Source organism: Pelobates fuscus, chromosome 2 (assembly GCF_036172605.1).
Source record: "Pelobates fuscus isolate aPelFus1 chromosome 2, aPelFus1.pri, whole genome shotgun sequence".
Taxonomy (NCBI): Eukaryota; Metazoa; Chordata; class Amphibia; order Anura; family Pelobatidae; genus Pelobates; species Pelobates fuscus.
In genome coordinates, this window is record NC_086318.1 from 84,762,982 (window position 1) to 84,778,475 (window position 15,494).

Sequence of the window (15,494 nt, forward strand, 5' to 3'; positions counted from 1 at the left end):
GATGGCGGTCGTGGCAGCGACCAGGGAATGCTCCCCTTATAAGTTCGAGTCGATGTCTCTTTCGTTCTACGCTGATTTGACCGGTAGTACACTTGCTTGGCGACAGTCATTCAAGCCATTTACCAAGCTGCTGCAACAGCAAGAAATACCATACAGATGGCTGAAAACACGCGCCATATGGCTCCAGAAGGGTGAGACCAAATACACAATAAGCTCCCTTGAAGAGGCAGCAGCTTTGCTACACACCCTGGGCCTGCCTAAAGACTCTCTTCAACCTACGGCGAACCAAACAGGGCCTACTTCGACCCACCAGTGGAATCCTGACCGGGTGCAACCCTTTGTCCCACGCAGAGCGGAGCGGGATCGAGTTGAGGCTACAGCAACATGAAGCAGCCAAGTCCCAATAAGGACACTTTGTTAACCCATTGTTCTCTCTTTATTTTGTTATGCGTTATTATGTTTTTTACCGTTAGCTACTCCATGTACAGTTGCCGACTGGACGAGACACTACACCCCTACCTCCTCCGACTGACTGGCATATAAGCCATGATCCACCTTCTCCCCCCCCGCCTGACAGGTTCACAACGAAGAACACGCGACAACACCTGACACAGCCAGGCGTAACACACACAGCGAGACATAACAGGACAGGACCCTACCGTGTAGGGAACCTGCCCCCTGAACACCACTCACAATAAGGTACGGCCCGTATAGATCCACGCACATACTACGAACCGATCAGGGACCCACCGCCACGACTGACCTCAGACCAAATAAAGGCTACACCTGACCAAGGAACCTAAACGGGACGACAAGTCCCCACCACTATACCGGGCACATACCCCTAGCTATGAGATACCACTTACTAGGCTGCGACTAAAATATAAAAAGTGCAAGAATTGACAGGCCACACAAATGTTAATGAATATTGTTGTATTATTCTCTGGCACAAGCTGTTGTGGCTGTGCAATAATGTATGTTCCTCTATGCACGGTCAAAATAAAGAATTTAAAAAAAAAAAAAGAAAAATGAATAAAAATAAAATAAATAAAAAATTTAAAAAAATTAAAAGGGGCTGGTCATGCAGACCCCCCCCCACCCCCGCCCCAAAAAACAAACAAACGCCCTTTTGAGTTAATCATTATATAGTGAATGGTGAATTGAGAACCCATTTTTTTTTTAGGTACCAAAATCTATACTGAAATAACCATTTATCAAACTGCCTGAATTAGAGAATTGTTCCACTTCAGTTACTTTGATTTATTTTGACCTATTTTGACCTATTTTGCATTTCTCCAATTACTTTCAAAGTTTGAATATTCTATAGAATGTGCTGTTGATTTTAAAATAAAATAAGAACAGCGACAGTGTTTAGGGACCCAACACGTCCTATATCAAATGGGTACTCTTTGTCAAATTTAAGATAGACAGACAGACAGACTGATGTGTACACAAATTATCGCACACAGAAACACACACAATCTTATGTATGTATAAAATTACATGTTCTCTAAAGGAAGCTAAGTGTTGCCTGGTGGAGCATTAAGGGGGTTGCAGTCCTTAGCAGAAGATGTGCTAGTTTTAAGAATACCATGCATAAACATGAATACAATGAAGCTTGGTAACAGGCCCATAACTAACATGTTAGAACAGAATTAAGAAACATTCTATAATCCCTTCATGCTCAGACACTTAGTGGCCGTAAGTAATGGGAGTTGTAGTCAGCTAAAGAGTGAGGTCTGTTTAGCCTTAAACTTGAAAAAACTGCATTTTTCACATTTCTGCTCAAATATTATCTCTTATATATGTCCAATCTTGTGTATTTAACTATTTTTACGACGCATTTGAAAAAAAGAAAAAAGGGTATTTTTGCTAAACTGCGAATTGTAGTGAATTGTAAACTTTAAACAAAACGTTCTGAAAAATGATGTAACTCTGCTATAGTCACAGCTTAGATACTTTAGCCTAAACTTTGCAATTCTGCTTTTTAATTCACTAACGTTTGCTGTTTAACAAATATTTTTAAATATGATTATTATTGTACTCTTTATCTGCATGTTAATGTCAGTTGTCTAATTATAGTATGAGTAAATAAGTGTACCTGATAATTTCATGTCATATTTAGGTAACATTTAGCAAAGCCAGAACCACCTACTGTGCCTCACAGGGCTGTCCTATGAACTGTGCGTTTTCACAAACAACTGGACGCCGCTCTGGTCCTGCTGGGCTCCATCGTTTGGGACAAGGGCTTAGTTCCAATAAAGTCACAGAAATTAGCCAGTAAAGAAGCGATGCAGTGAGCCAAGATATTCACTAAACTGAGTGTTTGGCTGGTAGCCGCTTGTTCGGAATTCCTGTTCACAGACATACCTTTTCTAAAGAATTTACACAGGCACATTCCATTTTAACCTCTTCACAACAACAACATGGGATGCATAGATCCCACATGAAAAAAAATATTCAGTTTTTTTATTGCCGATTGCTTCTCAGAAAGAGACTCTCATTCACTAAACCTTTGTCCAGCAGGTAATTTATTCCCAAAGAAAATTCCACTTAGCATGAACGTTGAATGTAACTGCTGATAGCAGACATACAGCCTATTCTGTAAGTTAGCACCGTTCAATTATCAGCAGAACCGACGACTATGCATGCACAGTCCGCAGCTTGGCTATCTCTGCTGGGAGGAGAGAGAGCTCAGTCCAAGTTGTACAAGAGACGTGCATACCTTGCATGTACTAGATAAGAGGTAGGAAACCTTCTGCACTGTTGTGGACTACATCTCCCATAATGCTCTTACAGCCATAATGCTGGCAAACCACCAAGGGCGATATAGTCCACAACATCCGGAGTGACGAAAGTTGCCTACCCTTGTATCACCATAGGCAACTCGAAGCTCTAGCTGCAGATGTTCTCCCAGATCACTGCCATTCAAAGCCAGTCTTGGAGCTGCATCGGGTACTGTATGCACCTTCACTAGTGCAATTATGCAAAGATCCGTGATGATGGTTAGAGTGATACTTTTAACAAACAGAACAGATTTCTTCCTCTTTAAAACTTTATTCTCTGTAACTGAAGCATGCACTCCATCACAGTGAAATTTCACAAGTAACGGCTCAACCAAGTGCAAGCAAACTTGCACAACGCACTTCCGAAATCCAACAAGCACACAAAAAAAAGAAGCTATCAGATTGATTTACTTGTGCCAGCGATCAGGTTTAAAGTCCTTAAAGGGGCACTGTGGGCACCATAACCATTTCAATGAGTTTAAGTGGTTATAATGCTTGGAATCAAAGGCACCAAGTCTCACATTACTGTTAAACAATCACTGCCAACAAACTCTGGTATAAATCGGCATGGTGCAAGACAAAAAATAAGTCCTGTAACTGGGGGCCGTAACTGGGGGCCATGAATTAGAGGCACGAGAGCCACTTCAGTCAGTTGAAGCACTTATGGTGCCTGTATTGTCCTTTTAACCAAATGTTTGCTGACATTATGTCTAATAAATAAATTACTATTTATTTCATGAAAATATGAAGATAATTAATTTAAAAAAAAAAAAAAATTTCTTCCAGTTAATGAGAACACTATTTCTGTGGTAGCTAATCTTACACAGTGTTCCAGATGACAATCAGTCATTTTTCTCCACAGTTTTGATGTTAAGTGCTTATTTCTGGAAAACATCTGTTATATAAGTACCGGTATGTGCTTCCAATGAAGGAAAATATTCTTGCAGAATGTATTCTTAAACTGACAAATTTCTACACATGTTTTGTAACATTGTAGGAAAGACACTTCCTTAAAGGAACACTATAGTCACCTAAATTACTTTAGCTAAATAAAGCAGTTTTAGTGTATAGATCATTCCCCTGCTCGATTCACTGTCATTTAGGAGTTAAATCACTTTGTTTCTGTTTATGCAGCCCTAGCCACACCTCCCCTGGCTATGATTGACAGAGCCTGTATGAAAAAAACAAAAACTGGTTTCACTTTCAAACAGATGTAATTGACCTTAAATAATTGTATCTCAATCTCTAAATTGAACTTTAATCACATACAGGAGGCTCTTGCAGGTTCTAGCAAGCTATTAACATAGCAGGGGATAAGAAAATCTTAATTAAACAGAACTTGCAATAAAGAAAGCCTAAATAGGGCTCTCTTTACAGGAAGTGTTTATGGAAGGCTGTGCAAGTCACATGCAGGGAGGTGTGACTAGGGTTCATAAACAAAGGGATTTAACTCCTAAATGGCAGAGAATTGAGCAGTGAGGCTGCAGGGGCATGTTCTATACACCAAAACTGCTTCATTATGCTAAAGTTGTTCAGGTGACTGTAGTGTCCCTTTAAATTAGATTTTTAGGTCTGAGTCACACTGAAGGTCAATTATTTCCATTTGAAGGTCCGCAGGATTCTCCCTTACATTCAAAGAGAAGGGATTAGTTACCATGTTCGGGGTCCTTTCTGGAGAGCAGAAATATTGGAAGTTCTCTTGGAACTCGGTCTGGAGCTGAGATATTGCATCCACAATTCGAGGAGTGTATTTTGCAGACTCCAATTTCACCATGCTTCGGAAATTAGTTACATTCTGGTCTTGAAGTTGCCACTTAAAGAGTTCAATTTCATCTAAAAACCTTTAATGTGCTTAAACAGGACATGTGTCAGCTGATCCTTTTATTGAAGCTTCACATTTAACTCAATGAGTTCAAATGAGGAGAAATGTCCGTAAAATGGGCAAGCACTTTGGATCATCAAACTGTGGTTCTGGATTGCCTTTTGATGTGATGAACTATGGATGGCATATTTCAACTCAAGAAGCTTTCTGAGTACATCTGAATGGCTTAACTCAGTTTATAAAAAAATTTCTTCAGGGAACACATTGAAGGTTTGGCAGGCCATAAATGCCCCACTGGCCAATGGTTGAACACCCCTGCTCTAACCTTTTCGAATCAGCCTCTATTAAAGGACCACTATAGTGCCAGGAAAACATACTCGTTTTCCTGGCACTATAGTGCCCTGAGGGTGCCCCCACCCTCAGGGCCCCCCTCCCGCCAGGCTCTAGGGGGTGGAAGGGGTTAAACTTACCTCTTTCTCCAGCGCCGGGCGGGGGACTCTCCGCCTCCTCTCCTCCTCTTCCGCTGAATGTTCATGCGCGGCAAGAGCCGCGCGCGCATTCAGCCAGTCTCATAGGAAAGCATTTACAATGCTATCCTATGGACGCTGGCGACTTCTCACTGTGAAAATCAAAGTGAGAAGCGCAGAAGCCCTCTAGCGGCTGTCAATGAGACAGCCACTAGAGGCTGGATTAACCCAAATATAAACATAGCAGTTTCTCTGAAACTGCTATGTTTATAGAAAAAAGGGTTAACCCTAGATGGACCAGGCACCCAGACCACCTCATTAAGCTGAAGTGGTCTGGGTGCCTATAGTGGTCCTTTAATTATTATACAACTAGTATAACAACAACGTAGTGGCCAGCATGATCTAAACAGGTTTTAAATATAACTATAGCATTAAGTTCGATTTGAGTCCGAATATACCTAATCACTTATGGAGCACAATGGTTGGTCTGCATATATCCAGAGATTATGATTAGGCGGATAATGTTCTGTCTGTAATATCAGTATAGTACAAATATATTGGGTCTATGAAATCATTAAATAAAAAAAATAAAAATAAAAATTCTTATTACTATTTCAATATAAGAAGATTTTCCCACTTGCCTTAAAGGACCACTATAGGCACCCAGACCACTTCAGCTTAATGAGTATGTTTTCCTGGCACTATAGTGGTCCTTTAAAAAAGTTACTTGTCCACGGCGCACTTCATGCTAGGTCGTAATAGGGATCACAGTTTTTTGTTTTGTTTTTTTCTCTCATTCTTTCTACCTTTGTGCTATATCAGAGAGGTAGCAGTGCACGTTTTAAGCACATTAGACCAGCAATCCAAAAATAAACTGTCACAACATACTGAACTGTTTTGAGTGTAATCAAATATGTTTTGGAAAGCTCTCTTTGAGAATTCTTTTGCCGTTTCATAACAAAAGCAAGTTGAAATGTCTCTTTATTGAAAACAGGTTCTATCATAACTATGCATCTGGTCATTTTGATGAATCAAGAGCTTACATAGTAATAACGAGAATATTACATTTACCTATGACTGTTTTATTGCACTATTTCCTTTTACTTTTAACTCACGTCCTCACTACAGATTATTTTACATTGGGGATGGAAATTGTAGGCGTCATTAGATACAACCAAAGGTCAAACTAAGCATTGTCAGGTTTACTAGCCATACGTTTTGCCAAGATATCCAAGGCAATTCAGAACCTTTAAGTTGTATTAAAATAAATGTATATATACCAATAACAGCTGAATTGAAGAAAATATGATTAAAGTTCTTCTAAAGTGAATTAGCCATTAAATTACCCAAATTATTTATACGTTAATCACAATTGAGTTTGAGTTGGAATTATCTCCCAGACAATACTTGAACAATCCCATTACATAAATAAATAAATAAATAAACATGTCGGTGTGACTAGTACCTTCAAATATCAAGAAGGTACCTGGATTGGCTATCCCTTGATACAAACTCTTACAATGTTGAAACATTACTCGGTAGCTCAAGGTGACTGATCAGAATACCAGCTCTGCTTTACTGTGCTGGGAAGATGCACTGCTGTTCCAAATCCCACACCCTTCTTTGACACATGTTGTGTGCTATCTTCCAACCTGATGTGTAGGATGATGTATCTGCCTGTACTATTAGATCACGTTATGATTTAATCACTTACAGTGCTATCTTCTCAAGGTCCGACATCAGTTTGTCAGCTTCAAATTTTGTCAAATATTAATGGGACACTATAGGCATCAAAACAACTTTAGCTTAATGAAGCAGTTATGGTGTATAGATCATGCCTCTACATTCTCTCTGCTCAATTATCTGCCATCTAGGAGTTAAATCACTTTCCTAATGCAGCCCTCGTGACACCTCTGTGCATGTGACTTGCACAGCCTTCCTAAACTCTACATGAAAAGGAACCGAGATATGTTAGGTTTCTTTATTGCATAGACTGTTTAATCTAGCATTTTATATATCCTGCTCTGTCAATAGCCACCTAGAGCCTTATGTGTGTGATTAAAGTTCAATTTACCGAGCAGGGGATAAAAATGTCTAAAGCAAGTTAACATCTGATTGAAAATGAAACATTTTTTTCTTCATGCTGACCAGGGGAGGTATGGCTAAGCCTACACAGACAAAAACAAAATGGATTTAACTCCTAAATGGCAGAGAATTGAGCAGTGAGACTGCTTCATTAAACTAAAGTTGTTTTGGTGACTAGAGTATCCCTTTAGGTAAATGTAAATCATAGCTGTGGTTTCACTAACCGTGTTTAATTGGCATATTTTTGTGTTTATTTTTCTTTTGAGTCAAAATAAAATACCTATTCAGGAAACCATTAAAGCTCTGTGACATTACAATTAAAAAAACAAACAAAAAAGAAACCACATGTAGTGTTGGGTAGTAACTCAGCCAGAATTGGGGTATTTTTCCTCGATGGAATAAACTTTATGCAAAACATCCACAGCCACAATGTAGTTTATGTGTGAAAGGTACCGGAATAAATTTTACACAAACCATGACAGAGACTGATGGTAAAATAACAACTTTAGCTTAATGAAGCAGTGTTGGTGCATAGATCATGCCCCTGCAGTCTCACTGCTCAATCCTCTGCCATTTAGGAGTTAAATATATTTGTTTATGCAGCCCTAATCACTCCTCCCTGCATGTGACAGACACCTCCATCTTAAACACTTCCTGTAATGTTTCAAATCTAATGTTTACCCTTCCTTTATTGCCCAGTCCTTTTAATTTATCATTTATCTCCTGTTGTGTTAATAGCCTTCTAGACACCGCAGGAGCGATTAGGTGTGATTAAAGTGTGAGTGATTAGAGTTCAATTTACAGAGCAGGAGATAAAAACCTCTAAAGTAAACACATTAAAAATGAAACTATTTTTTTATGTAGGCTGTGTTAGTAAAATATCAAAAATATTTTCTTCTTCATTTTTGAAGCTTGTATTATAAATGTTAATTTAGTGATATATAAACATATAATTCAGCTATGTTTTAGCTTGTTTCGTGAACACAAATTACCTATGTGATGGGTGAGTTTGTAATAAATATTCTTGATGTGCAGCCCAATTATATTTATTGAAGTTTAAAAACCTTGTAATCACAAGAATACTGTTGACATATATGTAACACAGGCATCTACGGGATCTGTGAGTGTCTACAAGAGCAGCTACCCTGTTCCAAAATATTGCAGGTGCTCCCCATGACTGCTAGTACACATCCGCACTCACTGTCTTGTGAGCACCATTCTGTGTATGAAAGAAGTCTACAGGTAGTAAGATTTAATTTATACACTTGCTGGTAACTTTGGCAGCAAGTGTATACATTAATGTGAACTTGTTTTCCATACAATGTGTCGATGTAAGGCATGGGGTAGCTGGCAAGTGTGGCAGGAGACAATTGCTTGGTGGCTTGCAATCTCATTGATCTATAGGCCTTGACTAGCCAACTAGGATATTTCACGGGAGCTTTCAGATCTGTAGTCAACCACTATCAGTCTATAAACATGAATGATCCATGTATTTGCAAGTGGAATTAGACACTAGTGTCAATGAAGTCTCAGGAAACAGTTGATCACTAAGATATGTATAGATCTCTCTAAGTGTTCAATTGTGTGCCCATATTAGACTGATGGACATTGCACGGGTACATGATGTCAGACCTTGCGATTCCACTAGCCTTTATCTGTCAAACTCCTATATTGTTTTCACAGTGAGAGAAGGCCCATCCACCCAGAGATCCGGGAGTTGTGCAAAATTGTCCATTTAAATGTATTGTACTTGAGCACATAAAGTTGACAGCCCTTCCTTAATGAAACATTCACTTTAAGCAAAAAAAAAGTCTAATTTAATGTCTATAGCAAAATGTGTTTCTGAATGTCTACTTCATTTGCAATCTGAGATACAAAACTTTTTAAACCCAATAGCACCCTCACCTTGTTCTTCATCTTGCTCTTCAGGTCCCTCTTCCTCCTTCTGTATTGGAAATTGGAGATGAGTGACCAATCCTACGTTCTCCTTTCTGTAAAAGTCAATCAGCTCCAGCAGAGTGGTAAAAAAACGCATTGGCACACCTTCTGAAGCCTGTGAAAACACATTAAAATTCCCATCAGGGTGTACACAAATGGAGAGATTAGATATGGTTTCCAAAAAGTGTTGAACTGTACAATTTCTGACTGAATTTTTTCTTTTTATCAGAGAGACCTACACCAAAAAAAGATAGATGTTCCATCTATTATTCTCTTTGAGTCTCGGTGTGGATGCATATTTATTAAAGAGTGTTTTATTTTATTGAACCAAAATGTAATTAATGCAGTATCAGATCAACTGTTACCTTTCACTAATTTGTGTTGTGATATGTTTATATCATAGCTTTCCTATACTCTTATATCATTGCTTTCCTATACTCTCGATAAATGAGAAACAAATAAGTTGCACCAACGGGGCAGGGCCTGGCCATCATACTAAACGGTTGCATTCAGCATGTGCTCCATGCAAGAATCCTGAAAATTAGCTGTAATACTGCTAAAGTACAATACTACTAACATAATCTTGGCTTTGGAAGCGGTCAGAGTACACACAAGACCTACCAGTTTCTTGTTGCATGATAGACAGCCAGAACCCTACATCTACTTGCGGCCTACCAGTGTGTGCAGACGTGGGAGAAACAGACGATCTCCCTGCCAACCATCCTGATGAATCATGTGGATACGGTCATGTATCCCGATTTTCCCCCTCTGCCGGTGGGGGTCATCCTGGCTCCTACTCTCAATGTCCAACTAAACTACATATTGCTGGTGAAGCCAGACTTCTAAACATGCCTCTGCTGCCTGTGATCTGAATTACTGAATGGGCCACGATGGTGAATGGAAAGCCGGCTGCTACCTCGGACACAATCCTGATGCGGCTGGATGCCCACTTCAGAGATTTCTGGCAAAAGCTGCAACACAGACAAGAACATGCTGTCTTGGTGAGACAGTGTGCTAACCAGGTGCAAGACTCACCCTCTGACACTCCGCATCCCTTGAGTACTACTCAGAGACAGAGACCAGCTATCACACGTCGGGGGAAAGCGGGGAAGAAATCCTGTCCAGCTGGCGCCCATCTGCGTCCTGGACTGTTACACACTCGCCATTGCATTCCTTGGCTGAGAGCCCTGAAAGAAATACCTCCCAAGCACGCCTCACACCCTCGACGGGTGCGACACCACTATGCAGATGTGCCTGCCATGTCCTGGGATATCTCCCATGGATCCAAAGGTGACCGGAGCAGTGGGAAAAGCTTGAGAGATCTTGTGAAGGCACTGGGCCAGCGGAGTAAACGGTTCTGGATGACCGGGACTCAACATCGCTCTGTGCCGCTACCAATGAGAATGGGTATCGGGTGAAGGCAGGAGAACGGAAACACACAGTTCCTCCATATCATCATCATTGTTAACTTATTTGTGTAGCCTTGCCTGTTTCTTTTCTGTTTGTTTAACTCCCTGTTGGCTTTACTAACAATCACTTCTCATATATGACCCATGCGTTACCCTTTAAGGCCTTGATATAGTGTGGAGATGCTCTATAAGTTAATATGTTGGCTTCACTGGCCTATTGATGTAGAAGGTAATGACAACTCAGCTTGCATTGTGAGTTTAATATTTAACACATGCTCCCCTCATCCAACTGTTTTTATTGATTACTTAGCACTCCTCTCGTTTAATATTTGGATAGAACTGCTTAGCTCGAATGGACACTACCTAATCAGACCCGTTGCAAAAGTTGTATTTCTATTTTATCTTGTTATTACCCAGGCTCACTGTGCCCTATACTGTTCTCTTCACTTTACTATCTATAAAAATGTGCAGATTCCAATAAGCACTTACTGTATACACAATGTGGATTCTTGGCTAATTACCCGGTGTATAAACTAATATAATCTTAACCAACAGCATATATATATTTATATAAATAAATAAAAAAGTTGCATCAAACACTTTTGTAAAGACGCCATCTATGTTTATTGTCAAAATGTAGCTGTTTCTCAGCTTTCATCGTGTTGTGATATGTACACATACCATTCATAATCCAGAACCACTTCCTGAGTATATCAGCGGTCACAGATGCAAAGTAGTGAGAGATGTTCTATTGGTTTCCATGGTGAATTATCTTATTTTAGCACCTAGCCCCACAATAGAACATCTGTTACAGTATCATATAAATACTGCTGAGCGTGGAAGTCATGCATAAAAACGAGCTGCAATTAACTTCTGCTATGGTTTAGGGTTCTCATCATGGAACTTTTAGCTAACATTAGAGACAATAAGGGGGTATTGTCTGTCTCAGGCATATGTAAATTACATCCAAAAATAGGTTACGAGATAGGTTTGGCAATCCTGACTGTAAACTCGTTTGAGTTGGCTCCTCTTCACCTCAGTTCTGTGGACTTTACTTTTGTTTGTAAATTAGGACACTTGCGCATTCGGCTTTGAACAAATCAAAATTCCATTTTGGGTGATTGGGAATTTGTCTGAATTCCGTAACTCCGAATCACACCATGACCGAATTATAAAACTGATAAAAGGGGGAATGGAGGAACCATTCTGTTTGTTCGTGATTCAGAGTTCTGCCTGTGGCGTGAAAAAAACAAAAGATGACTGATGGTCAGGAAATAACCATAAGTCGATTCAATGGTATAATATTTATATGATGTATATATTACGCAGTACACTAATATTCGCATTTCCCACCATTTTGTTTTGTCTGAATATTTTTTCATTAACAGATCATATGGACGAACTTTATCCGTACCAAAAATCCACATTGCCAAAAATCAGTCTGTCCGGACCAGATTTTTGTAGAACGATTGATTCGGATGAACCACATTGTTTTGCCATTCATAGGTCTATCAATTGAAAGCAGGCATCTGAAATATGTATAAACTCCTGTACACATTGCTTAGATCAGTGTTTCCCAACCCAGTCCTTAAGGCACACCTACCAGTCCAGGATTTAAGGATTACCCAGTTTTGTCTAAGGTGTTTTTAGAAAAAAAAGAAAAAACACCTTAGACAAAACTGGGTAATCCTTAAATCCTGGACTGGTAGGTGTGCCTTGAGGACTGGGTTGGGAAACACTGGCTTAGATTACTTATTTAAAAGTAAAATAAGGATTGGTTTTATGGATAGTGCATTTGCACATCCATTGCTTAGTTTTGCTCATAACAGTACAAGACCTGATCTTAATGATGCACTAATCATCACTATCTAAATGATTCAGCTGAAAATGAAATCACAAAACAAGGTGCATTGTTGATGTCATTAGCACATGTGCTGTTTCCTTTAAGTTTATTAACAGAAAAAAAGAGATTGTTTCTATCATGGGTAAACTCGTCAGGGCTTGCTATTAAATACTGAGGTCATTGTTTAAGAAGTAAATGGATGCTGTCTGGCAATTCAGCTTTTATAAGTGCTTAGCAACAAAGAAGAGGCTTGGCCCAGACATTTATTTGACTTTTTGTTCCTTTGATAGCGTTTGAATGAAACCACATGCATCTATACATAAGTTGCCATTTCCACCCACACACCACAGAAGGTGAATAAAACTCTTAGATCGAGAATATACCAAATATATCAAACCTATATCATGGATGCCAAGCATATTAAAACTTGGTTATACCGCCGACAGTCATGCTTGTCAGACTGTTGTAAACAATACATATAATGTTTATCTGCTTGCTCAGAATTATTTCGGTATTGTGGTTTGCTGTGTTGAAAATTGCAGCATTCACACCTCTTGAGCCGTTTTGAAAGGAAATTCTCACTCTGCTGCAAAGTATGTTAAAAATGAGTCAAATGACTTAACTGATAGAAGAAAATCAACACGTGAACATTTAGAGAATAAAATTTAATAAAGCTCAAACTGAGGCTGCCTAAATCCACAGGGGAACTATAGTAAGTTCTCCAAGACGTTTGGAGCAACCTACCGTTGATTCCCTTACAAAACTGTGTGCAAGTGTAATTTTTAACACCTGCTTAGATATTTGCACAGTAGTAAATATTGCTTTCTCGTTCCTCTTGATGGTATTTTGTGTATTCCTCAATCTAGTATATGAGGGAAACTGCGGGTTACCTGTGTCTAACACTGAACTATTCTGGACAGAGATCTCAGATGTCCCACCTGGAAACTGCTGAAGCCACTCTCCCTTTCACCACTGATACTACTACTGCCTTCCCTTTCCACATCCTTTCTAGCTCCTCGTTCAGCCCTTGGGATTCCTTCTTTTTCATGTTAAGGTCACTGGCTATTGCCACATCCACCACCACTCCAGTCTTCTATTCATTGTCTATTCATGAAGTCTGGTTGGCTGGTTGGTTGGTTGTCCAGTTCTTGCTTGTCTGTCTGGATCTAGAAGTTTCCTAAAATCTTAGCCCTGCCATTTTCAACTACCCATTGTGGTACCTGTCTAGCCCATACTCTGTACAGATGTTCCCATACACAATCACAGCAACCTTGTTGTGCCGCTTAATGAATGCTAACATTGTTAACAAATGACACCTGCCAGGATTGTCTCTGAGGCCTCTTAGTACAGTCTGCAGCTTGGCTCCTGTCAAGTGTGGTAGACCCCCATCTAGTGCTTAGTGCCTGTTCCTGTGCTGCTAGGATTAGTGTCTCAGTGCTGTCTTTCGGTCCTGCTTTTCCAAACAACTGCTAAGATTTCCAATGTGAGCCACAGCCACTATCTGCCAATGGTACATCGCATTGAGATGTCTATCTTGCCAAGGGATCTCCTCCTTTTCAGTTTCTTTTCTTAGTAGTGCATCTCTGGGAGACATTTTTCACGATACACTTGGGGATAGACTTGGAAATTTGTTTTCTTCCGAACTGCAATTGGTCCCAATTTGGGCTGACCGGGTGATTGTCCAAATTCCAGAACTCTGAGACGAAATGTAGCCTTAGCACAAACCAAACCAAAGGAGGAATGGCAAAGAAAACAACAAAGTGCTCTGTGCTTAAAGGCGCTTAGACAAATAGTAAAGTGCAAAGTGATAGCAGCTTCCACATAAACGTAGGAACTCCCCACTCTGCTATAGCAGAATACATAAATAATTACTAAATGGTAAGGATATACCAATAGTAAAAAAGTGCAGAGCGCTGAGATTATTGTTACACTTACCCCTGGGGATAAAAAAAAAAGGCCCATTTTTGAACTCTTTTGGTTCGCCTGGTTCATTTTCCCAGGCGCTACACGTGGAACCCGGGTGGTCGGGCCCCCCAGGGCTGCCGGGCCCGTGACAACCGTCATGGTTGTCACCTCCTGATGGCGGCCCTGCATCTGCTGTATGTAACAAAAATACCTTAACAGAGAGATGCAATCAGCTGTTCGTGTGTGAATCTCTTTCAATTGAATGAATAAGGGATTTAGCAATTGTTAACCTGATTGTTCTGTCCCCGCAAGGCAGAGGAAAGTTTTAAGATTGGTTATATTAATGAAAATTATAAAGTTTATAGATAGAATTATGGATATGTTGTGCAGTATTTATAATATGTTATAAAAATGCCGTGGCCTGTTTAATCCAAATTGTCGATCTGACGTTATGTTGGGGCGGGGGGGTATTTGGATAGGTTCTGTATTTCTCATGCTTGCATCCCAGTCCCCACTACGTACATACATGAGTATACAGCCATTTGTTTCTGTCCTGCAATATCAGCTTGCAATTCTCGCTGTAGTACGCATAATAACCAGACATTGTTCTACATTCTGATGGCATTTTTAGGAAGCTGCATTCCCAGAAACACAATCATATTGATTACACAGGCACAGAAGTATTTATATTTAGCTGTCTGCACAGAACAGAAATAGTATTTCTGCTTGTATGCTAAGATTTCAATACTTAAATAAGATACTGCACGCTAAGTGAGACCTCAAACCATTTAATCTTTAAAAATGGTTTATTCCACCAATATTATTGAACAAATAACATGAAAAATATTCTTTAACTTTCACAGAATTTTCATTGATGTTAGTATCTGTTAACAGTAATCGATATACAAAATTATTTTATCCCACAGTTACATGCTTGCTATGCATTCTATGTTTCAAATAAAGGCTATGCTATTTTTCTAAGGAGTAAACGTGGTTGTGAACTTTACACTCGCAGCAACAAGACCTACCTGTACCCCACAAACACACTGCATCCCTCACACACACTGCACCCCTAACACACACTGCCCCGCTCACACACACTGCACCCCTCACACACACTGCCCTGCTCACACACTGCACCCCTAAACCCTCTGCACCACTCGATGACACTGCACCCCTCACACAAACTGCACCCGTCACGCAAACTACACCCTTCACACACACTGCATCCTTCACAAA

General features: G+C 39.9%; 1 protein-coding gene across 3 annotated transcripts in view; it reads right to left on the reverse strand.

Moving 5' to 3' along the window:
* INPP5D (inositol polyphosphate-5-phosphatase D) overlaps positions 1-15,494 on the reverse strand; it is a 125,594-nt gene that overhangs the window by 73,247 nt on the left and 36,853 nt on the right. For all 3 annotated transcript variants that reach the window (XM_063442377.1, XM_063442376.1, XM_063442378.1), the window contains exon 3: positions 9,066-9,213. In XM_063442377.1, the coding sequence (XP_063298447.1) occupies positions 9,066-9,213 (148 nt within the window). The remainder of the gene's footprint in view (positions 1-9,065; positions 9,214-15,494) is intronic.